This window comes from Mchenga conophoros, linkage group LG23, assembly GCF_057382185.1.
Source record: "Mchenga conophoros isolate Kocher_MC1m ecotype Shallow Benthic linkage group LG23, M_conophoros_male_GT1.1, whole genome shotgun sequence".
In the NCBI taxonomy this organism is placed as follows: Eukaryota; Metazoa; Chordata; class Actinopteri; order Cichliformes; family Cichlidae; genus Mchenga; species Mchenga conophoros.
The window spans coordinates 12,049,770-12,075,339 of NC_140547.1; the positions used below are offsets into that span (position 1 = coordinate 12,049,770).

The window sequence follows — 25,570 nt, forward strand, 5'->3', positions numbered from 1 at the left end:
TATGCTTTCACCAAGAACTTGTAAACTCAATAGCTAAAGCTCCCCCTTCGTCTGTCAGTCTTCTTTCAAATCTGAGTCTGTTATTAGGCCACATGTGCGGGTCATCTTTACTCAGGTGAGGCCTACGACTCCAGCAGGGCGTGGGGAAGTGAAGTGATCAGGACACGTCGCGTATTCCAGACAGTTCTTTAGTTTTGCGCTACTTCATCAAACCTCGTTCACAGAAAGCCAAAATAAAATTTGAATTGAAAAAAAAAAACAGCCATTTCCCCAGACCCCCCTCAAAAATCCATGCATCCGCCTAGAGCTTAGTTTTAATTTGTATTTTAATGTACTCTTTTCGAATACCTAAATAAGCATATCCTATGGCAAATACAATATGAAATATTAACTGTGTCAATACCTGCGGTGTGACTGGGGCGATGCCGCGCAGACCCGGTGATTTATTTCATATTAATAATAGCGGGCGAGGCGGTGGCCTCAGCACCACGTTGGCATCGACTTTACACACACACACACACACACACACACACACACACACACACACACACACACACCGCAACGATTGTGCAGCAATGTTTGTGTGTTTTGATTTCCTTGTTATTAACATCAAATTATATTTTTTAAAAGTTAAACATTTCTAAAAGTATGTGTGAGTTTGTAAAGTCACCGCTGGAGTCTGTAATGAGGCCTCAAAGCGTTTTGTTTTTATCTTTAAGCACTGCTGTCCTCTGCTGATCAACTAATCAATAGTGAACCCTCAACCCGGAGCTTCGATCAATGTATTTGTGAAAGATCGATAGTGGCCAAAAAAATGTAACCTGTGAAAAAGGCTCAAGTTACGTCTGTCCAGTGATGTGTTTGACCTGTGTCAACAGGCATTTTCATTACAGGAAGCAGTTTAAGCCCTGCTACTCATGTGTCTGAGTGCTGGAAACTGCAGACTGCACACCACAATTTATTTTTCGCTGCGTGAAATTCTCTTTCGAAAATTATTATTATTATTATTATTATTATTATTATTATTATTATTATTATTAATAATAATAATAATTTATTTATTTTTAAAACAAAGCCACACATGAGAAAATTTCCAAGACAAAATTTCATTTTATGTAATTGTAACACAAAGACTTTTTGTTTTTTGAATCGGCCCAGCGCTTCTGTAAGCTTGTCTATTTTCCCAGGAATCACTCGATAAAGACAGACTAATCTTTTCATGACTTCTTGAATGACTCCGTGGCTGATGCATCACGCTTAATGTATTCTAAAGTATATTTACTTGAAACTGGCTATTGGCAAAAGTTAAGTAGCAGTGTTTAGTAATGTCGCATTGATCAGGCCTCTGAGCAAGTCAGCGGGACGGGGCTCTGCTGCACTCATCCCAGTAGCTACACACACACACACGCGCGCCGGTGTGGCCTTCCTGGAGACTAAACTTACCACATGTATCTTGTTTGCCAGTGGCTTTACTTTAAGTAAGTGTGTGTGTGTGTGTGTGTGTGTGTGTGTGTGTGTGTGTGTGTGTGTGTGTGTGTGTGAGAGAGAGAGAGAGAGAGAGAGAGAGAGAGAGAGAGAGAGAGACATAACTGTTAAACAGTCACAAATACGACATCATAATTTCACATGGTCGGCAAAACGCCAAATGTATTCCAATTATTCAGCGTTTGTGTCGCTCAGCTGTGCACGCGGTGCTTTTTCAGTGCTGGATTTTCGTCCTAATTTTATAAACCTGATCTTTTTTCTACAGACCTTTAACTTTTACAGCCTCGCCTTCAAACATTTTCTGTAAAGTTTCAATAAGCTACAGGCCAAATCAATGTCACCCTGCATTTTGAATGTTCCATGTTTGTCCTGTTAAATCTTTAAACGGCAGCCCACTGTTTAACAGTTTGTTTCACAGTCAGAGCTCTGCAGCCAAGTTTAAAAGACCTAAATGCTGAAAAAAAGAATGGCTTGCACATTGAATAGCTGTGTTTGTAAAGCGTTTGCCTGCAGTTTGTTAAGGAATTAGTGTGTTGCCATAGATTATTATTTAGGTACATTTGCATTTGAAAGCGTCCAGCAATAGAGGACCATAGTGATCAATAGCCCTGGTGCCATATTGATCTATCCGCAGTCTGATCGACTGGCAGAAAGAATTGGACGCACGTTTCTTCTCTGCTCTCGGTTTCAATAGACATGAAAACAAACTTGTATAGAAACGGAGCGTACAGCAGGCCGCTTCGCCTCTAAAAATATTTAGGACAACAGATGCCAAAAACAGGCCTGATATGCCCCCCAAAGACTAATCAATAACCAGCACGGTAGCTGCGTCTTCATATGGTTTTATCATAAATTATACTGAGACATATAAAGCAGACTCTGAGATGAAATGCTTAAAAATGCATTTGATTTTTTAAGAAAAAAAAAGATTATTTGTATTAGAGCTGTTTTTAGTTTAGCTTTTGATAGTCCACGCTTTCCTGAAATTTCCTTGTGTGTCTCTTGTCATTCAGAAAGTTCGGTTACGTTACATGGCGTGCAGCAAAACAGGAAAAGCGCGTTCAAAGGTTTCCGCCCGTCTTTGTCACGTGATTTAATTAAAACAAACGCAATTTGAAATAACGGCACCCGGAAAAAAAATTCCAGAATTTATACTAAAGTTTAAAAAAATCCTAAAGGTCATTTAACTCCTGCAGATATATTCTAATTCCAACTAGCCTGGCGAAATAACCATCACTCAGGTATGTTCACGTGATGTCACTGCAATCAATAGACCTACTAATCACAAACACATTCAATACACTATCGATCTGATCGGGCTAAATGTTATACGGATTAACTCGCTTTTTCTCTCGGATTCATCCAACTTCTGCTGGCAACACCACGATGCTGCGTGTGATGACGGCACGACACGCAAACACGAAACAAGAGAGAATTCAACCTGTTAAACAGCTTCGTTTGTTTCATTTGCTGTGCATATAATATTAGTCTGTGCACTTCCGGTCTTATCAAAAATATCGAAACCGAGTAAAAGAGACAAGCTATTGAATTTCTTTCATGTTTCACCGTGAAATTATTTCCCAGCGTTTCTGAGAGGATGTCATTTATATAAAGTGGGGAAATATATATTTTGCAGTATTAAATGAAACTTACTGCACAACTCTACTGTTTTTCAAAAAACTTTTATTTATATATATATATATATATATATATATATATATATATATATATATATATATATATATATATATAAAATACATTAAGGAAAAGGCACAACGCTTAAATTACACTTCTTACTCATTCACATTAATCTGCAAACTGAGAGAACATTTGGGGAACTTCACAGCGCCTGGGGGGGGCTGCGTGGGTGTGCGCATCTGTAACTGACTGCTATGGGACTAAGATTGTAAGTGATACTACTATCTGTGTGTGTGTGTGTGTGTGTGTGTGTGTGTGTGTGTGTGTGTGTGTGTGTCCATTGCAACCCATAGTCCTTAATTTAAATTTAAACTTGCTGCCTTTATATTTGTGTTTATGAAGCAGTATAATTTTAGTATGTATTTCTATGATAGATAGATAGATAGATAGATAGATAGATAGATAGATAGATAGATAGATAGATAGATAGATAGATAGATAGATAGATAGATAGATAGATAGATAGATAGATAGATAGATAGATAGATAGATAGATAAACGGAACAACAAGTAAAGTGACTCGGTTTGAACCAAACTCAAGTGCCTTTGGATTTATTTATTTTATTTAGTGTTTGCAGTCCTTTGCTGTGTGTATCTGATTGACGATATAAGTGGTGGAATAATTGTTGTGAGCAATACACACGTCAGTGTGTGTCTGCAGAACTGTGTGTATAAATGTGCATATGTTAACTGTAGGCTACCTGTTTAATAGATGTAAGGTATATAGTACATAGTACGGTGTGTTTATAATTTTTCTATACATATAGGTTTGGATTTCCCTAATCTACAGACATTTTTATTTTTGTGGTTTAACTCCAGGATTAGAGGCAAAACAGACAACAATGCCGATGTGTATTATCCTACATCACCTATAGGCCTTAGCTAATACGTCCATACATTTATTCAGCTTTTTAGATTGTAGATTAAAATGATTATAGATTGTAATGTGTATGTATTATCTCACAAGCTAGTTAAGAGCATTATACATTGTTCTTCTCCCACTGCCCTTGTGGTTTTAAACTACACAGCTTTTCCCCCTCTTAAGTACTGCGCACGCTGGATTTATTAGGCTTAAAGAATAGTCTACACATCTTCCTCAAAGGGGATCAGACATTAAGTGTAGATCAAAAGGATAAGGTCTTAAAAACAGAACAATGCTTTTCGCACAACACTTTTTCTAATTCCCACATGCATGTTAATTCGGGGATTGTACATAGACCTTTTAGCCTTTTGTTTCAATTTATACTCACGCGCACATTAACTCTCATGGACAGAGGGGTTTTACACTCCCCGTGTTTTTATAAAAACTGTGCCCAAGATAGTGGAAATATTTTGATTTGCATGAAAATCTTGTCATAGGAATCCTGGTTATGATACAAAGTGAGGGAACTGGACACAGCACAACCATGTGACCTAAGAATAATATAAATGCTGTATTTAGAGCCTGTTTTTTTCTTCCGTTCTCATTTTGTGGAGACACGGAAGAGGAGGCGTTGATAAATTTAAAGTGCAGGCTCAGTCCGCTGTGCTTTTGTATTTTCTCAGAGACGGCTCACTGTATGAAACAGTGACACAGCTTCAGGGAAAGTGATGGACTGCTCGGTCGGATTTGTAACATTCACAAACACAAAACAGAGCCAGTGACCTACTAGTCATTCTGGCTCCGAGATCAAACATTTTTTGGTTTACTGCGAGTGCAGCTCATGTCTGCTTTTATGAGACGGTGTAAATGGTGAAATATTTCTCTGCCAGTATCATTTTGTTTTCTTGTAAACTGTAAGTTGTAAAACCTCAGAAGCAAAGTGTGAAAGGGAAATGTGAACCACTGGCTTTTGGTTTAACCCCCCCCCCCAACTACCCATATACACAACTATACGTGCCCCCCCACACCTCTTTTCCACCTAACCACCCACCCCTCCCTCAGTGAAACTCCCACCCTACACACCCGATCGAGCAACCGTTGCTAAGCGACAGAGGGAGAGATGGATTGAGGAGACATAGTCAATCAATTCTACAGAGAGAGGGTGAGAGAGGAAGGGAGGCAAGGGGGAGAGAGAGAAGGGAGGGAGTGAGAAGGTAAAAGAAAGAGAGAGAAGAAGAAGAAGAAGAAGAAGAAGAAGAAGAAGAAAGCTAGAGGAGAGGAGGGGAGGACAGGATGCAGAGTGATTGCAGTCGTATTGAGGCTCCAGTTCGGTCTGAAGACACTCTTTTGAAACATCTATCTTTGTTAACTGTACCATGCCTCCGAAAATAAATCCATCTCTGCAGCTGTCCACCCTTCCATCTTTGTCCAAGTGCTTTACTTTAATACTTTTATCACTACAAATTACAGTCTGCACAAGCAGCCTGTGTTTAATATTCCCTCACTCAAAAGAGAGTTAATTGTATATTGCATGCACTCTTTCTCTCCGGGCTCCCTCTCTTTCTCCATTAGTCACTGCTGCACGCACACACATGGACACACAAACACGCAGACGCCCGGCAACACCACATGCCCCTCTGTGTGTCTGTGTGTGTGCAGAACTGGGTGTTGAGCGCATCGACTGAGTATCGATCCCACCACTCACCTCCCTGCAGTCAGCTCTTGTCCTACATAGCATGCCCTGTCTGATTTCTCCCTTAATGGCTTTTATCCAGCTCCAATCTTTATTTAAACTGAAAAGTAGGAATTAGCACCCACTTCTATCCTGGTCTCTCTTACCTTTTCTTTTCATTGTCATCGGGGAGTGAGTATCGGCAACTATCGGTCCATTGACCCTTCTCTCTTCCTCTTCTGGCTATGACTGCCTTCCCACTTAGAGGTGTGCAAAACAGTAGTTTGTTTCCTGGCTTCTTACTGTTCTTTACATGTGCTATATACAGATATGCCCCATGTAGTAGCGCAACTAATTTCTGCTATTGATTAAGCTGCCGAACCCTGTGTCGATTCATTGATCAAGAGTTTGGTCCACAAAATGTCAGAAAATCGTCAAACATGTCCATCACAAGCTGGGGCCAACATCTGCCTGTAACTTGTTTTAATTAAGGAATAGTTAATAATGCGATCATTACGAAAAATCAAGTAGAAAAGTTATTGATTGATCATCAAAACTGTATTTATTACATTTGTGCTAGCTGAACACTAAGTTAAGGGTAGGTCAGCTGCTTGCACGTGTATGCACAGATGTCAAGATTGACCCTCATAAAGATGCTACAGTATGAGCGAGCAGAGATAATGCACGGTCCTTCTGCTGTCAGTGAGGCTGAAGAAACTACAGAGACTGCTTTTGGAGACAACCTTTTTTATCTGATAAATGTGCCTTATAAGCACGTGGTCTTTAACTAACTAATAATTGCAGGACTAGCTGTATGCAACTTGTTACCGCTGTGTTATTTGAATTAAATGCCATTAATCAATCATAACTGGGGTCACGAGGCAAGTCAAGTTATTTAAAATGTTTTTATCCCCCCCTTGCATTGTCATAGCAACAGGGCAGACATCTCAGATGAGCAGCATTTATTCTGCACAGACTACTTTTCATATCGATAGCCCTTCCTTATTGTGATCAGCCAGCCACAGCCTAGGGAGGAACCCTCTCCGTGCCGTCATCCCTTTCGATTTGATTTGATTTGTTGCTCATAGAGGGAAGTGATGGGAGAGACTCTTATCTTGGCTGAGCAGAAACAAGCCATACCAAATAAGACACATCGGACTATCTGTGCTGGCACACACAATGGGGATTAATTGATCTCCTAATACCACAGATAAATCAATCCCTTCCTTCCCCCCTGAGCTCTTCGGCCAATTGGACAGCCCGCCATTTGATCAACAGAGCATCTCTAGCCAATGAGAGGAGAGCCAGATCTTGACTGACAGCGAGCCTGGAAAAAGGTTAGGGAGAGGGGAGTCCATCAGAAAGCTACTGGCAGCAGGAGTGAAAGTGGGGGCTGTGGTGTAGTCTGTGTTGAGTATAAAGCAATCCACAGAGAGCACAAACATGCTCAGAGGTGGAGTCAGGCTGCATAAGAAGATGTTCTAAGTAATAAAGGTTATCTTTGCTTCTAAATGTAATAAAGACGGAGAGGAACCATTTATTTTCAGAGGTGAGGAGCAGAGAAAGACAGAGAAAACAGCATATGACTATGAATGAAATGCAAGACAACAAAATAAAAGAATAAGAGAACAGATTGCTCTGATTTTACACATTAAAAATCCTTAAGAAAAATCTCGCCGTCACATCTTTTTGCAGCCGCTCGGCTGCCGACCACGCTGCTACATCGCCAGTCAAGACATCAGCCATTTTCTCACAGTTACCCCATCTTATCTCCACCTTCGTTTGATCCATCTCCATTAGACTCTCCCCTATACGGCCCACCACCACCATCATTCTCACTCTTTCACTTCTTTTGTATCTCCCCCACCCAATCCTCTTCTTATCAGCACCTTGGCATTTCTGTCATTCCCACAAACACTATTTTCCTCATACAGCTCATATAATAACAGGCTAAAAATATGCCTTCTGTTTTTTCTTTCCAGTATTGATTTTGCCCGTAGCATTGTCTATGGAGAGAGAGAGCGAGAAAGGGAAAGAGAGAGAGGAGAAAGACAGAGGGCGGGGGAGAGAAATGAAGTAGAAACAACTGGGAAAAGAATTACTTTCTACGTATGTGGTAATGCTCTCACCTTTCCTATTTTACTTAAGTGGAAAACCATACTCTGCTTTACCACAGTGAAATATCTTTCAATTAAAAGGTAAACGCATTTACGGAGGTCCTTTCTCTGGCATTTTCACCACTCAACATCTCAGAGCACCAAAGCACTCATACGCTGTATGCATTTAATAATAAACCGCTGGAATTAGAGAAACCTTACCATTGCAAATGTGGCCCAGTTCAGCTTTTCAGGGAAAATGGTTGGCTCTTTTGGCACTGGTGTGTAATGGGAATGGAGAGAGTTGATCAATAGGCTATTGATCGTAGCTGGCCAGAGTCTGGGGAATTGAGAGTGAGAATAGAGGGGAGTTAGGGTGGGGGTTGGCTCCAGGTTGAATTTTTAAAATGCTCTATTTCAGAGATGACAAATAGTCTATTTGAAAAGGGAGAGACAAAGGCATAGAGAGAGAGATAGCGTCATAAAGAGCCGGAGAAAGAGTTTCTGCTTGTGTAGCTCTCTGTGCAGAGAACTGAGACCTCCCTGTTTCCCAGAAGTTACAGTATTTTGGACGGGAGATGCTGAACTACAAAGACAAAGGGAGCAAGGACTTCTCAGGCTACAGCAGCTTGTGTGTATTCTGGCGGCTAGAAGAAGAGGAGGAGGGGGCTTATTATAAAAAAAATCCTTCAGATCTAGAGACGGCGCTTTAAAAAGAGCATGCAGACAAATATTTCACACCAGAATCCTGCATCTGAAATCACGCTTAATCTCATGTTTCATTTACACAACTATGTACTTTGATTGCAGGAATTTTATTTGCCAGTATCTCGTTTGTAGGTCATCGCATAAATTTAGCTTTTAAAGCAAGTCACTTACGTAAAGCTCAGAATGCAATTGTTCATGTTTGCCTCCGTAATGACACAGTATACTACACTTGGTTTGTGCTACATGATTTCAAACATTGAGCATCAGGTCACCAGGTCATCAGCCCCCCCCCAAAAAAAGTTTAACATAGTCCAAAACTATACAACGATTCATCCTGAACCCCTCAACAGTCAGCCACCTGGATATATATATTTCCAAAACATTTTAAAAACATTTCACTTTCAGAAGCTCGATTAACACATTAATCTTAACTAAATGAGAAACTAAATCTACACTTTGATAGTAAACCCAAAGAATTATTATTCTAAAGAGGCTAGTTTTTGTTTAAATTTGCCTTTTGCTTGTTCGAGGCTTATTAATTTATATCTGGCACCAAAAAAAGTTGAGATTTTATCCCTCTCTTCCAAATTTTCTTCAGCTCGGGATCTACATTGGAATCACGTATGCATGTTACAAATACACACGCAGGCTTGTAAACACGGAGATACAAGCATTACTCGTAAACGTTACCCAACTCAACTGCAGGCAATGGAGAGCAGTTAGAGCACCGGTCAGTAAACACCCTTGAGAGGAACCTATACCTCCGTAAAAATTCAGCTGTAAATAATGTATTGAATGCAAACTTAAGGTCCATGGGGAGATATGGATAGGCTCATTACTCTTTTAGTTTGCTGGCCTTTTACATGGTCCGCACAGCTCTCAACAATCGACTCCAGATGCTCCCTCTCTCTGTTTTGATTTAAAGATGCTTTTACCTGCGGATATTGTTGTGGATATAGGTATTGTTTTTTATTTCCTACACATCGCCCTGAGGTTTGAAGGCTGTTAACTCGTGGACCCACCCACAAGCTCTGTGCCCTGTTAAGGTGTGTGTGTGTTATCTGTAGTAGTTGAGGTGAATATGCGTCCTATGTCTGTGTGCCCTGTCCGGGATGCATTGATCTCGAAGCAGGATGTCAAACATTTTAACGCCGATCTTGTCCTTGTTATTGCCTCGCACATCACGGTTGTTAATGCATTAAAAATCGTTTGTCCCTATCTTTCCAAACTTATCTCACCCTACTGCCCTGAGCAACACAAGAATACCCCTCCGGTGTAACATGCTCACCACTCTCACCCCCCTCCCTCCACCCTTTGTTTCCAACCATGTCCCTCCATCCTTTGTCTCAATCAATCTTTACGACACCCGGTTGCATCTCTCTAATGTTTCCGGACTTGACCGTATCCCCGTTCAAAAATTCTTAATTAAGCCCGTTCTGTATGTTTACCGTCGGGTAAATTACAATCTGACAGGGCTAATAAAACAACATTGGCGAGAGAAGGCCAAGAGGAGCATGTGCTATGACCCTTACCTCTTTCACCTGTCTCTATCGCCGCCTCAGCTTATCTCCCTCCATCCCCACCTCTTCATATCTCCATATTTTCTACCTCACAGGGTTTGAGGCAGGAAGGGAGGGGATGGGAAGAGACACAGGGTTTTGTCAGCAGTTGGTCCATCGCTGTCAGCGTGACTATTTGTTTTAAATACTCACATGTCATTACGCTGACATATCTTGGTAATGCCATTCAAGCTGCTTGATTCTCGTCTTTGATTATTAAGATTCATGAACCTGCCTGCATGTCAACTCTTACAGATATGAGTCATATATCTGCATTCACATCAGCATCTTTCTTCATTTAGGTATTGACGCATGCAGTGTTCTCACATTCTGCGATCTATAGCATTCACAAGTGTGTGTGTTATATCTCTATTTCTCTGCAGTTTTCTCTGATCACTCGAGAACTGCCATTTGCTTTCATGTTTAAGAGTGATGGAGCGAGGGCACGTCACGAGAACTGCTTGAACACTAAGGAGGACAAAAACAGCAGGGCTGAGCCCAGCAGCACCGAATACGCTGACCTTGTAACGTACACACAAATAATATGTACGACAACTCGCCTGATGAATGAAAATCAAATGGGACTTTTTATAGATTTGTTTAAAGCGTCTATGTCCTAAATAACTGCTACGCTTTATTTGCATGCAGGTTTTCAGTATGTGGTGTGACTGAAACAAGTGCTGTATACTCAGTAAAATAGGTGTCATTGTTATTATTGCTATCTTTTAATAATTTTTTAGTCATCATTTTTGTAATAATCATTTAATAATATTTTTTATCACTACATTGTTATTCTGGTCATCATTCTGGGTGACACACAATGTCTTTTAAATGTGCTATGCAAATAAATTTGACTTGACTATTTTTCTGTTGGTAGAAAAAAGGTTACGAGTGAGACTGAGCCTGTTTCTCAGAATGCAAAAACAAAAAACTGACTTCATGAACAGCAGAGAACGCTAACAGTGAGTAATTAATCTGTAGTAAATGCAATGCATGTACTAAAATAAATATTCTTACTCATCTTCAGAAGCACCAGCTGTGCATCGTGACGCACATTGTTTCACTGTGCAACGTGCATGGGTTATTTTATTTGTGTTATCACATTATGTTAGGTCTTGTGTAAAATTATGAATCCAAATCCAACCAATGTAAGCTGCTCTTTATAGAGAAATCTAGATATCTGATGGCGGCCTGGACCGGCATTTTTTCAGAATACATGTCAATGCTCACAAAGATCTGGTGGAAGAATTTAAATCTGGTGACTTCAAAAGCCATTGCAATATGATTCTTATAATTTTCATACTCATCAGCCATGCAGCGACCCCTTGTGCCCTTTGAAATGTTTAATCATAGAAAAAAGCAATGACTCTGTATAGATTATCAGTGACCTCTGCCTCTAACTCAGGCAAACAAAATGCCCATCAGATCCTTTTACTTTAGGAGAGTTTAATCTTTGTATAAAAAGGTCTAATTTCTTTCGACTCGTCTCCCTTCACTGAGGCACTACACACTTGGATTTGATCTGCTCGTCAGAGAGATGTTCAAATACCAAGCTGCAGCAGTAGCCTAATTGTTTATAATGCATGCCTAAAGTTTCCAGCATAGCATTGTTTAACAAGGGCGTCATGATTGTGGAAAACATCAGAAGAAAGTTTCAGTCCTGTTATTCTCTGCAGTGGCAGTCCTTTTCAGCTTCCAGTGGTGACTCTCAAACTCCTTCTAGCATTCCTCAAGAAAGTCACTCTCCAGTCATTAGCAATAATAAAGAAATCAAGCTAAAATTTATTGGATCAAAGATGAGTATAAGAGCATCAACAAACTGTTGTTTATTTATTATCCTTTAAAAAAAATCATATTAATTAGATCAGATTTCAGTTTAAAGTTGTCCACACCGAGCATGCTGAAAATCGCTGCCTCGGTACCATAAAATAAATATATCAAGCACCGTCCACGAAGAAATCAAAAATAACTTAATCAAATTTACAGAATTTGCTAAATAAACAGATTTTGTGGTGGTCACTGAATAACTTCTCAGGAGGAGAAACAAAGCCAAAAAGATCTGGGTTTGCTAAAATATGATATGAGATAAGCAGAAGTGAGAATGACTTAAACAAAGACTAAAAAATGGTGGTGGGAATATTCAAGTCGGGGAATTCTTTTTTACCACAGAGTTGGACATGTTTTATTGGAAAATTGACTGCACTCAGTTCTTCCGAGACATGCTCCATCTTCAAAATATATGCGTCTCAGTGGAAAAGGATTAATACTGTAAAAAATGTCTCTCCTTTTCTGGGATTCAACTTTTCACTCAAATTGTTAAGCAGATATTATCAATTGCAATAAGATGCCGCCCCTCTCCGAGCCTGTTTCTGCCGGAGGTTTCTTCCTGTTAAAAGGGAGTTTTGCCTTCCCACTGTCGCCAAAGCACTTTTCTCATAGGGGGTCATATGATTGTTGGGTATTTCTCTGTATGTATTATTGCAAGGTCTACCTTACAATATAAAGCGTCTTGAGGCAACTGTTGTTGTGATTTGAATTGATCTGAATAGAACTGAATTGAATTGAATTGAATTGAATAAAGCTTTTTTTCATACAATTTAAAACAAAAACTGACGTATCTTCGTTAGCGCTCTCAGACTTTTGAACTCCACTGTGTGCATATTAAACATCTGGGTTATTCTGGAGAAGCAGCCCTGCAATGCTCCCAAACCAAACCCTCCTTTTAAACTCAGAACAACTAGCAGGACAGAGCTATAGTTTACTTTACTTCATCAAAATCTACATGAACACCAAACTGTATTCTTATAATATGGAGCCAAGTTCAGGAGATGAACCGATTTAAAATCTTCTAATAAAGTTCCCAAGAAACGGGTACTTAACAAAATGAAGATTATGTATTTTGTGCTTTCCGTTTTCTCGAGATGAGATGAGTGTAGCGCTTTTAAGGACAACACACTTGATCACGGGAGCTTTGTGACAATGTCACACAAACAGTCCGACTGAAGTGGGTGGTTCAGTGGACTCATATGTGATGGCAATGTATGCAACCGTGTGTGTGTTCTTGCAGTTTGTATATCGCACTAGACCACCTGACAGCTACCAAGCCCTGTGGGATGGCACTGTTGTGTCTTACACTTGGCTGAACATATACAGCACATCAGAGGTGTAACAAATCCATTCCTGGCTGCCAGAACCTTTCAGAGTTTCTGTGCCTGTGAACAACACATCTTCAGGTTTCCACACCTCAGAGCTGATGTGTGTCTGACACAGAGACACGGATGAGATTTAGCCTCACAGAGAAGTGTGTGACTTTGAGGAAAGACATTGGGGCTTGGAAAGTGTGTTTTCAAGAACTAGCACGATGTGTGTGTGTGTGTGTGTGTGTGTGTGTGTGTGTGTGTGTGTGTGTGTGTGTGTGTGTGTGTGTGTGTGTGTGTGTGTGTGTGTGTGTGTGTGTGTGTCTAAATGCTGTCTTTAGAGTGGGTTAATCAGAGTGGAGGTTGAGGAGAGTGTCAGTGTCTCCGGTGAAGAGTCCTTGAGCCCTCTCTCTTTCTGTGTTGACACCTCTTAACCTCAGTCTATCATCTCTCGCATTCGCACACTTCACTTCTATTGACACTTGCTACTGCAGCTCTCCAAAGAGCCGAGGAGAATCCACTACAGTGACTGTCCGTGTGAGGGACGCCTCGGAGAGAAGGAAGGATTATACGCTACATACGGAACCAGAACCGATGGGATTTGCTGCTTGTTTGGTTTCTTTACAAAGGAAAAAAAAATGACTGGGTTAGCCGTAGATCAGGAATTAGAAGCTGTCTCTCAGCCTCGGTCTAAAAGTGCTGAATCCTCATATGCATCCATGCATCCATTTGTGGATTAATCGCCCCCTCTTTGTTTTCCTAATGTTGGGTAGTGTATGTGTTCTTTGGTGTCACTGGCTAGTGTAAGTGGGGTCAGGAGCTCGAGGTCAACTAAGAAGAGGTCAAATGTCATAGAGCAGAGGGTCTTGTTAAAATACCTTTTAGCCTCCTTCAGGGATATTATGTAATGGCTCTGGGAATAGGTTAGGTTGCAGGTTTTGACGCTTTTGTTGTGGATGATATACAGTATGTGTTTACGCCAGATGTAAATTCAGGACCCTTTTTAAAAAATCAAAATGCAAAGGAAGTGCTGTGAGGTCAGCAGGCGTTATAAGAGGTCAAGTTTCTGTGTTTTTGTGCAGTATTTTGGCCTGGAGGTTGCATCTTAGGGGGAAACAATTACTCTGTGTAACACCTTCGAGGGTTGTCAGCTAGCTTACTGATGCAAAATGATTTTCTTCATGTTAAAAATTAAAATCTTCAAAAGCTCTTCTTGCAAAATCTTTTTTTTCTTCTATGACAGAAACACTGGCTCTTCCAAAGAGGTTAGAGTAAAACTGGGTTGTTCTGATCAATATATTGGAGGCATTTGAATATCAATACAATAAACTCGCTGTCTTCAATCTTAATTTTTAATATGGTGATAATAAGTGTATTAATTTTCATAACTTTAGCTCAATAACTTTGGAATATGAGTGATGGTGGCCCATTTTTGCACGGCTCCGCTCTGTGCTGCCATTGATCACTCCTGTGCCTTTTTCTCTGCCTCTTGCTTTGTCCTCCAGTCTCTCCCTCTTTCCTTCCCCTCACACCATTGCACTGTAAAATTCATCCTTATTCTCCGCTTCAGCAAGCTAACTGTGCGCACTACCTTTTATCAGTCCAGAACTGTTAAATTAATAAATTGATATTGACGAGCTATCAGCCGGAGGGATAAATTATTTGGGAGCAGAAGGCTAGGGTCACATGACTTTTAGTACACACGATTCTGTAATTATTCCCCACGAGAAGAACCGTGGTGTGGTGCATTGCCCTTCTCCCCCCAGAAATGAAGCACCATGCACACACACACGTGAGGACCTATAAATATCCTGACACACAGCGGATTGTGGAGGCTGTGGGAATACTGATGATCATTACTGCTATCATAACCATCATGATACAGGATGCCAGCCTACTGCAGATTATATGTTATCATTAAAATTTACACAAAATTGAGGTGTAAAATTAGAATGTGGGGCTCACACATGAATGCAAGATATACTATACCGTACCTTACATTGCTGGCGGCTGAAGTGCAATGTAAAACAAGGAATGAAGCACCTGCAGCTGACCGTCTTCATTCGGTAAGAAATGCAAATGAGAGGTGCAAACTGCGAGGGAGGTGAGCGCTGCAGATGAAGCCAGCAGTGCACATGTCAAGGGTGCCAATCATGGTAGTGCTCTTGTTGCCCTCCGGCCATCGCTGACCTTTTGACCCTGGCCGTGGCCTAAATGTCAGGGGTCACGCATCAGGGTCAAAGGGGACCACTGCAAGACCCTGGCCAGGGATGGATCACTATGGCAACGGTACTCACTATAGGAGGAGAGATGGGGGTGGCATGCATTCTGTTTGCTATGATCATGCAAAGGGAAACACACACAAGGATAAGCATCACATCTGTGCTTTCTTTTCCTAAAAGTCAAGTTAACCCCAAAAAGTTTCCAGTGTGCACCCACCCACCTACCTACCCCCCCCCCCCCCCCCCCCCCCCCCCCCCACACACACACACACACACACAAACACATTCACAGCTGGACAAAACTCATGAAATCCTATGTGAACAAGAGGAAATCATGCTACTTAGCCACACCTACATTATGGTTTTGGCCAGCACACCAGGGCCTGGTTTTACTTTGTTTTTGTGTTTTTATGACTCATTGGGGATGCATGGCTAAATAATCGCATTGGAAATTAATTTCCATAATAAAAAATGAAAAAATGGCAATAAAAAGCAAACCTTTAGCCCAGTTAAATGTGCCTAAATATTATCTGCTACAAACATATCATGCATCACGTCTTCTTAACAGGAAAATCCGAAAAGGTTGGCGGGTTGAATAAATTCAAACTTTGCAACATCGACTTACATTAAATGGTCGAAAAGCTGCGGGAAATATTCGCTTGCACCTTGCGTCATCTAGTGGTCGGATCCGACCTCTCCCTCTGTCCTGCTGCTCGGCACCTCAGCACGGGGGAAAGAAGGGGGGAAAACCCCACTAGTCTGCTTTTGTCTCCGGGGAGCTCCGGTCGATGCCTCGTCCCACCATATGTCTGATCGCAGCTGCCAATCAACAGGTCAACGCGACCCCGGGGAGACAGACACTGGTGGGGAGAGATCAAACAGTGGACCTCGGGGATGGCAGATGCAGATGAAAAAAAAGGCAATAAAACATTGCTTCAAAGATGGCAACGGTGCACTGGGAGGCAAATTATTGTTAACAGTAATCTGCAGAATAGCGCCTCGCATTTTGATCGATTGACTATTATGGAGTCTTTGAAGCCGAAGTAACGCCGGGCTATTGTTCATAGTGGGACACAACCAGAGAAAAGTAGCTGGTTTTGGTTCAACTATAGCGCTTCCCAAGACTTAAATACTACTTACTTCTATGCAATCATGCTTTCTAATAGAGCTGCAATTTAGGCTCTCCAGCCTTTAGAGCCTATTGAGAGCTATTCAGCTGCAGTCCCACAGCCACAACTTACAGAGACAAATAATTAAGTGAATGAAGACAAAAAGCGAATACTAAATAAGCTGTTCTTAATATTGCAAGTTTGACATTTAATTGCATTTACTTGCATTTTTTTTAAATATACATTCATTTTCAGCCTTCACTGGATGAAACAGTATCATTATTTCTTGATTTACAACCTGCTGAACACCAGCTTTTATATATATATATATATATATATATATATATATGTATATATATATATATATATATATATATGTGTGTGTGTGTGTGTGTGTGTGTGTGTGTGTGTGTGTGTGTGTGTGTGTGTGTCAGAGCTGTACGTGAGCCAAGGACCCCTGCTTAAATAAAAAATACATAATCTTTAGGATTTAAAGTGTTAAGAAAGGGAACTTTTTATATCAACACATATTGAAATTTATAGATTTTTAATACACTGAATTAAGGCTGTTAAATCTATTTATGACTATTTATGATTATCAGTGTCCATCTGAATTTCTTTTGACATTTCGCTGAGCATTATCATTTCAAATAAGAGAAAGGCAGGGAGGACATGTCCTAGAGTGACACATTCCCTTAAATCAGTCACAATCGGTGGGTTGAATAACTGAGCTACAAATGTAGTCAGAGAAATGTGTTCACAGGACAGACAACAACAGCTATAAGGTGAAAACTATAAAATCCTGCACATGAAAAATCGTTTTTTTCTAGCTGGCTGTATAGCTTCAGCCTCCCTCCTGTGTTGTGTGAACAATGATACACTCTGCCTATAGTCAAATCAGCGCGATACATACAAACTAAAGGGAAGCAGCTTTGGAATGCTGCTGTAAATGTCGTGTATTAAAACACAGCCATAATGTTTCATCGCCATCTCAGCAGGACTGATCTTCTTACCTCACTCTCTGCTAATCAGCAACAAATCTTTGGGCCTTAATCTACGGCCCCCTGCACCCTTCCGCCCATCTCATTAGATTAACAAAACGACATACGCATATGAACACACACACACACTCACACACACAGAGCTCATGACCTCAATCTGATTCTCCTTAAAACGTTAATTATAATCTGGTATGATTATGTTGAACTAAGGTGACGTTACGCACAATATTTTATCTGGAAGAAAATGCAAAAGACCGCTCTGGTTGGCTCTTACGTCTTTAATATGTCAAATAGCTACAAAAAAGAACAAAAACACTGTCAATGAACTTCTCTTCATGTGACGTTTGAATGATTTTAAAACTGATTGTGTCTGTTTATTTAAACAGTTTGGGAATTCTATGTGTGTGCATCGTACACTAATGCATGTTTGTATGCCTCTGTTTGTGCGCGCGAGTGTGTGTGTGTGTGCGCACGCGAGTGTGTGTGTGTACAGCAAACATATGCAACCAAATTAAAGCCTTAAAGCTGTTGAATTGAAGAGGATTTTAAGCAGATACCAAATCATGGGAATTAAGCAAATTAGGTCTCTAATTAGCCGCTGACATTGAATAGGAAGATTTGGCGAACAAAAAATAATTAGATGGTTTTGTCATTGTTCTAATGAACATCGTCAGAAAATAACTGCTCTGCATAGCTCCTGCTCCCTCTCTTGCTCTCTGAATTTATCCCTGTTTGTCCATTCAGATTCTAATCTAATGTCAAATACTGCTTTATTCAAATATTCAATAATTTGCAAATAAGAAGCCCCGTGAGCCGAGACAAACAAACTTCAGAAAAGTCAATGTATGATCTAATCCTCTTAGGCTGAGGCACTGTGGATGTAAATGCCAACCTTTGCAAGTCAGAGAGGAATTTCACTATTGATGTAAAGCCAGACAGGCAAAGACTGACTTGATTCTTAGTGTGGCAACATTTTGATGTCACAAAATAACAACACTGGATGAACTGTCCAGCTTTAAAGTTTCAATCATATGTGCCGTGTTGCACAAAAAGACACATCCACAGATGTTTACATCACCATTACGGCTTCTACACTCCCCTTATTTTGACAGGGACTCTGGCTTAGTGTGTTCAAAAAATGTTTGATACATAAGATAAATTTCAGTGTTTGAATAGCTTTAATATTCTACTTTATGACATTCATCCTCATGTAGGGTTCTTCTCCTGCAGCCTGAAGGTCAGTGGCAGCCCTTACACAGCCTGCCAGCTCAATAAAGAAAGCGCACTACTTTAAATTTATCAGTTATTTTTGTCATATAGCAGCACATAAAGAGAACCAGGGAGCTTTTATTGTTCAGTTTACTTGTCTGTTATAGATTTCACAAAAAGCGCTAATGTCAAGGAATGCTACGGCCACCACACTAGTAGTTTAAAAAGCTGTAACCAGCACCAAATGCCAAAAAACAGCATATAACACAATCCACTGAACAGATGCATTACAAACACTAACAGTGTTTGATGAGTGCAGTTTTCCTGTGCAGTCCTCAATCACACACTGCCTCTCTAAACTGGCATTCAGTTGTCAAACCCCTAAGACCCCCTGATCTGCATACACTCCTTTAAATACCCTCCCACTTCTCCCCAGTTAATCAGTGCCCCCTCCTCTCAATCTCTCACTGCCTCCTTCCCTTTCCTCCGCTTCCTTCATCCCTGACCTCCCGTGGTTCCCCTCTTTCTGCAGCCGAGGTTACGGATTACACTGTGTGATAAGCTTCCTATTTCTTGAAACTATTTAGGATTGCTGAGATTATCTGGCCTCATTTCCTTGGGAGTTGGCTTTGGAAAGCCTGATTTTAGTCTCTTAATGCAAAAGATTTTGCATCGCGACAGCTTTGACTAATTAGCATCTAACACCGGGTGGTATTTTAGCAAGGGCTCACTTTTAGCAACATCCGCACACACACACCCTCTGCACACACACATGCACGCAGAGCTGACAACACACTTTTTAATGAGCTGATTCCAAACACTTTATTTTTGTTATTCTAAAACATTCTGAATATAAACTCAAGAAGGGCCACAGCTTTAAGACATTCATTTTATTGAATCATCAAATGCCCTAAAATCACTTTGTTCTTACTCATTAACAAGCATATAAACATAATGTAATATTGCCAGAGGGCATTTCAGTTTTAACATCACCTAATGATATAATCATTAGATTAAAAAATTTCTCTTTTAAGTAATAGTGTTTCAGGGCCAAACTGTTAGTATAGTATACCTCAACAGTACAAACAATTCAATCTCAGGGTACAGAGGCATTTAGGCCCAGGTGGAGCCCAATTTGTGGCTGCATGCTGGACCAAGGCCAGTAGAGTCTGGGTGCCAAGCATTGAAGAGGAAGTGCAGAGGCCTGAGGACAGCACCAGCAGGTTGTTCTGTGGGGACGGACAATGGCGGGGTGGTAGGGCGAGCTCAGGGAGGAAAGTGGGAGCTGTCCTGGCACCCTGCGTACCCTCCGTCTTGCCCTTCGGCAGTGGTAGTCTCCATTGGAAAAGTCCTGATAGTTCGATGGGTGGATCGCCCAGAAGTGGCCTTTACCGTTGTCGCTCCGGCCCGCTTTAATGAAACAGTCGTTTAGGGACAAATTGTGACGCACGCTGTTCCTCCAGTTTTTGTCCTGCGAACAAGAAAACAAATATGTCAGGTCAAAATTAAAGCAGGGGTCAAACAATGTGTCCCCATTGGAAAATTAACATAAGGGGCTGCTAAGTATCACTGATCCGCTTCAGGATGTCACCTTGTCCTGTTGTTGGCAGCATGAGCTGTGGCGTGTCAAGACCGTATATGATCTGAGTAAGTCACAACACCCTGAGTTACCTTTTTAGCACGTCAAACCAGTGATCAACTTTAATCCACTAGGCTTCACCCAATCTGTTGTAGCACCTGGTAAAGGCAGAGGCAGTTTGCAACCTAGCAACAGGATTACTTTATTTGTGATTTCGCCAACAACAAGATCATCTAGTGTCCCTGTGAGCACCTAATTGCCTAACCACTCAGACAGATTACCAGCGCCAAGTAGGTCGCTTTATTTGCGAAAATGGCAGCCACTTTAGTTTTCAGAGACTGAATTAAACACATTTGGGGAACGATGTTTTTCTGTTTTCCTGTTTTAACAACATCAGCAAACATCTGCTTGGAAATTCTGCTTCGAATTATCGCCCAGTTTCACTTTGAGTTCCTGTACGGTATATCTATCGCTATGTGCTACATACATAGAAAACCACTAGACATGAACATACCTTACTCTTGAAGTATGGGTAATGGTCCATGATCCACTGGTAGATGTCACACAGAAGCAGTTTCTTCTGCTCAGACGCCAGGATCGCTTTGGAGATGAGTGCAATGTATGACTGGTTGGGTTTGTCCGCAGACTTCTCTGTACCGCAGCTCGCAGACGTGGTGGTAGTGGTGGTGGTCACTTCCTCCTCCCCCTCCTCTTTTTGGTCTTCATCCCCCTCATCTTCTTTGGCTTTCCTTTTTTCAGCATCTACCTCTGACCTCTGTAGACCCTTGTCTTGGATCTCACAGCGAATCCCCACCTCTTCGAGTTTAGGATTCTGACGACCTGGCATGTCGTTCGTTATCTGCTCTGCAGCACGACTTGCTGTTGCATCGTCTTTAGAAGCTTTGGCTCCTTTATTAAAGAGCAGGTAGTCAATTGTGAAGCTCAGTCCCAGTCTGTCTCTGCTTCCGTTGCGGCTGCTTCTTTCCTCCATTGTCATTTCTGAATTAAAATATCTCAAGCTCATGGCAGAGGTTTTATTGATTTCAAGCTGACTATTGAACAGGTGTCAGGTCATGAATAAAAAATATCGCTCCCAAACGTCTTCTCAAAACTGTGTATCTAAGTTGCACAGCATGTCTATTGTTCTTTAAAATTAGGAGCCTTCATAAAGCCAGCGTCTCGCTGCCACTAAATTCTTTCACCGAAGACTTACTGTTGACAAGATCACAGATAAAGATGAGCCTCTCAACTGTTGTTAACCTTGATGCGCTCACGAGTGACCCAGTCTCAACCTGTGGAAATGACGTCAGTCGCCAAGACTAAATGCGGACGCTTCGTTTGCCAAGAAATATTCGGTAAATCTTTTCGATTCTTTGATAACCCTGTCAATCCAAACCTATCACTTGGTATCCGTCAGCCTTTTGCTCCCGAATCAAAGAGTTGTGCTTCAAAGATGTGAAGGTGACTCTATTTATATGACTGTGATTTTATCCCTCACAGAAAGGGGCAAAGGAGGCACAGGGGAGGTCCAAGTGGGGGGTCTCAATTGAGGCGGATTATTTTTATTAACCTAAGCAAATCTTTGTAATTACGGGAGATTAAACACTCAAGATTTAGTAAGACATGGTGTGCAAAGGATGGATGTTAGGTGGATGTAGAATCAAAGGCCTTTTAGATGCCAGAGTTATCCTGTTAAAGTCGTTTTGTCCAGGATACTGTCCAAAGAATTACTTCAATTACCATCGAGGAGTAATTAATGGGTCAACTTCAGCACGTTGGAGATAAGTCACGTCTTTATTTGCAAAGACCATTAATGTCTCTTGCAGCCATCGACGGCGACGAGGTTACAGAAAAGTGAGCGTATGAATGACAAATTAGAAAGGTTCACTTCCCGTTCTTGATATAAACTCTTTTAATATTGGATCGTTCAACATCTTTATTTAATTTGTTACCAAATACCTTTTATTACTTCAATTATTAGATAGTGGAAAAATTATTTTTTAACATGTAACAATAAATTACTGCATATATACATGATTATTTTTAGTTCAGCTAACATAATTATATATTTTGTTTAAAATCTGTCTTAAAGATAAAAACTGTCTGTGGTTACTATTAAACCGTATTATATTGTGTTCTGTAACTGTGCAGGATATTTTACTGGCTAATATAGTTTATTTTTTCTGTATGCAAATAATTATTTCCTTTGACTTGAAAATTTGTTATTTCATTAAGTCGTTCATTTCTACATTTGATTAAGATTTATCTTTTAATGAAGGTTTTGTTTCAGATCCTTATGGAATAAAAATCTCCTTTAAATCAATTTTGACATGTTGTTTGAACATTTCTAAACCTTTCTCTGTAAGTATGTTGTAATGTCAACAAAAAGGAGATTTGGCTGAATCAGATTCAGCCAAATAAATATCAGATTTATTTATGTTACAATGTACATCATGCTTCAAACTGCTGAAATTAACATTTTTGGCAATGTTAATTGATTTCATAGTTACAGAAAGGTATTGTTTGTGTGTTTTTGATCAGTGGAAAATTTCTTCAAGCAACACCACATTATGTGCATACTCTCTGCCTGCTTCTTCTAGTGCTTAACTGAAACTGTATCAGACTTACAGTCTATGGTAGGCTATACAGTCACCAGCCACTCTGTTAGGCACACCAGTAATGTGACATGATTGCATGACACAGTGCTACAGATTTGCCAGTAAAACTTTATGGGTGTATTTCCCCTCTAATAAACATATATTTCAACATAGTTTATTTTAAATTACAATATAATTATATTTACATACAAATACTTAAAGGTAGGTGCACTAGAATAAGGGGGTTTGGATGGAGAAACATTTTTCGTTTTTCCACAAAATTAACATGAAATTCCACCCTACTTAAAATGCAGTACCCCTAATTCTTTTACTTGTTGATAAATTTAAATAAAATGTTGTCATTTTAAATAAAACACATTGAAATTCCTTTTAATTACAGGGGAGTTACACCTTTAGTTGCAGATAGTATTATAAAGTGTTACCGATTTTCAGCTGCACATCCATTATGTGAATCTTCATTTTACCATATCCCAAAAATGCTCTGCTGGACTGAGATCTGGTGACTGTGGGCGCTGTTTGAATACTCCCGTGTTCAACAAAGTCATCTGAGATCATTTGAACTTTGTGATGTCATGCATTGTCCTGCTGGAAGACATTGCAGTACACTGTGGTCATAAAAAGGATGGACGTGGTCAGCAAGAAACACTCATAAAACCTGTGGTGTTTAAACAATACTCAGTTGCTACTAAGGACCCCAAAATGTGCCAAGTAAATAGCCCCCATACCATGACACCAATAACAGCAGTCTGAACCAATGATACAAAGCAGGGTGGATCCATGCTTTCATTGTTCACCCCAGTTCTGACACTTGCATCCAAACGTAGCAGAAATTGAGACTGTCATTTTGTCCAGTTTTTCTGAGATCACTCAAACTTTAGTCTCATTTTCTTAGCTGACAGAAGGGTCAACATGTGTGTTCAGAGATGCTCTTCTGCCTCGGTTGTAACGAGTGGTTAACTGAGTTTCTTTAGCTTGCTTGTAAGTTCCAAACAGTCTGGCCAGAACCCCTTCTCACTGGATATTTTCTCCTTTTCAAGGAAAATAACAGTAGATCAACAGTTTCTGAAATACTCAATCCAACACATCAGATACTGAAACCCATATCGTGGAGATAGTCATCTAAATTACCTTTCTACACCATTCTGGTGCTCAGAATTTCAACAGCTCATCTTTACCACGTCTATGTGATATTTGCATTAACAGGCATTTGAACAAGAGTACCTAAAAAAGTTTATTTGAATCAGTGTGTGACAGTTATTCAACCTAAATGTTTTTTTATTCTGAATATCTCTGGGATCTTACACAAATAAAAGTGTATTTTCAGCAGAGAATGGATAACGATGTAACTGTTTTAACATTAAGTATAATTAACCCACCCTGTTCTCGTAGCATTTACAGCTTTAGCCTGTAGGCATCAGCAGTATGGTGATCTGCTTTGTTCTTTCAGTTTAACAGAGGGGATGCACTTAATCACAGTCAGGTCAAATCATGGACCATATTGCCCTCTTCTGTTTAAGTAATGGAACAAGACACGCATGCACAACATTAAAACACCACTCTATGCAACCTTTCAAGCTATCATTGTAATTAGTTTTATTAAATTATTTTCAGCCTCATACTACGTTTTTGTAGTCACTGCAGTGACTACAAAAACGTGAAGAGTTAGAATTCTAAAAATAACAGCCTTTACTGTGTAAAACATGAAGCTGAGATTATGGGTTTTGTTTTGAGGGGGAGGTGCACTAAACAGAGAATGAATGCATGAATGACTGAAGTAAGGGAATCTCAGATTTCCCATTTAGGTTTTATTTGTAATTTAAATTAATATAATCTTTTTTTTGTAAGTCAGCACAGAAGCAGAGCAATCTGTTCTTTTTGAAATACAGCACTGCCTTATTGACGTTTCCCATCCAAAACGGAGCCACAACAAAACACGCCATGTTATTACATGATACTGCAATTCCCTCAATTGATTTTGGTTTTTCCATGAGGCTATTCTTTGCCCACATGTGAAGAGTTTTGGAAAAGCAGGGCTGGATCATCAATCGGAGCAGATATTTCCCTCAGCAAACATATTTCCATTTTGCTGATGTCTCAACACAACCTGGCATTTGTGATTCAGAGTAGGTATTGCAGGACTATACCTACAGTCTAAGTGTGTTTTTATTAATAAGTCGTTTTAATTTAATTATGAACATGCCTCAGACAAAGCATTAACGCCACATCTCACGGCTGGTCGACTAACCTGAAATGGAATTTTTTGCTCGGACGGGAATTGAAGGGACCATGCGACCCAATCCGTTTGACAGCCCATGCTTTCCCGTCACGCTGAATTTAAACTATCTTTAAGACACGAGTTCAGAATATCGCAAAACTATAAAATTGAAACAGCCTCAATATTAAAATACTTTGACACGTGGTGTTATTAATCGACACAGAGGCCTATTTTGGAAGGGAGACCTGCCTCTTAGTGTTTTTTAAAAGTTGTGCTGTAACTTTAAAACAACGTGGTCCCGCCTATTTTCAGTGAATCGCTTCGGATGCTGGCAAAAGTCGCGCTGTGATTGGCTGGAGATGACTGTCTATCGAAGCAGGGTCATTGTTCCATTGGTGCA

At 40.3% G+C, this 25,570-nt stretch overlaps 1 protein-coding gene across 1 annotated transcript; it reads right to left on the minus strand.

Moving 5' to 3' along the window:
* Window positions 1-19,733: 19,733 nt before the first annotated feature.
* On the minus strand, window positions 19,734-21,763 carry foxq2 (forkhead box Q2). The gene is made up of 2 exons (XM_085265463.1): window positions 20,852-21,763; window positions 19,734-20,229 (listed from the first exon to the last, which is right to left on the minus strand). Exons 1-2 carry the CDS (start codon window positions 21,359-21,361, stop codon window positions 19,855-19,857), a joined length of 885 nt encoding a protein of 294 aa, XP_085121589.1. The 5' UTR covers window positions 21,362-21,763; the 3' UTR covers window positions 19,734-19,854.
* Window positions 21,764-25,570: the final 3,807 nt, after the last annotated feature.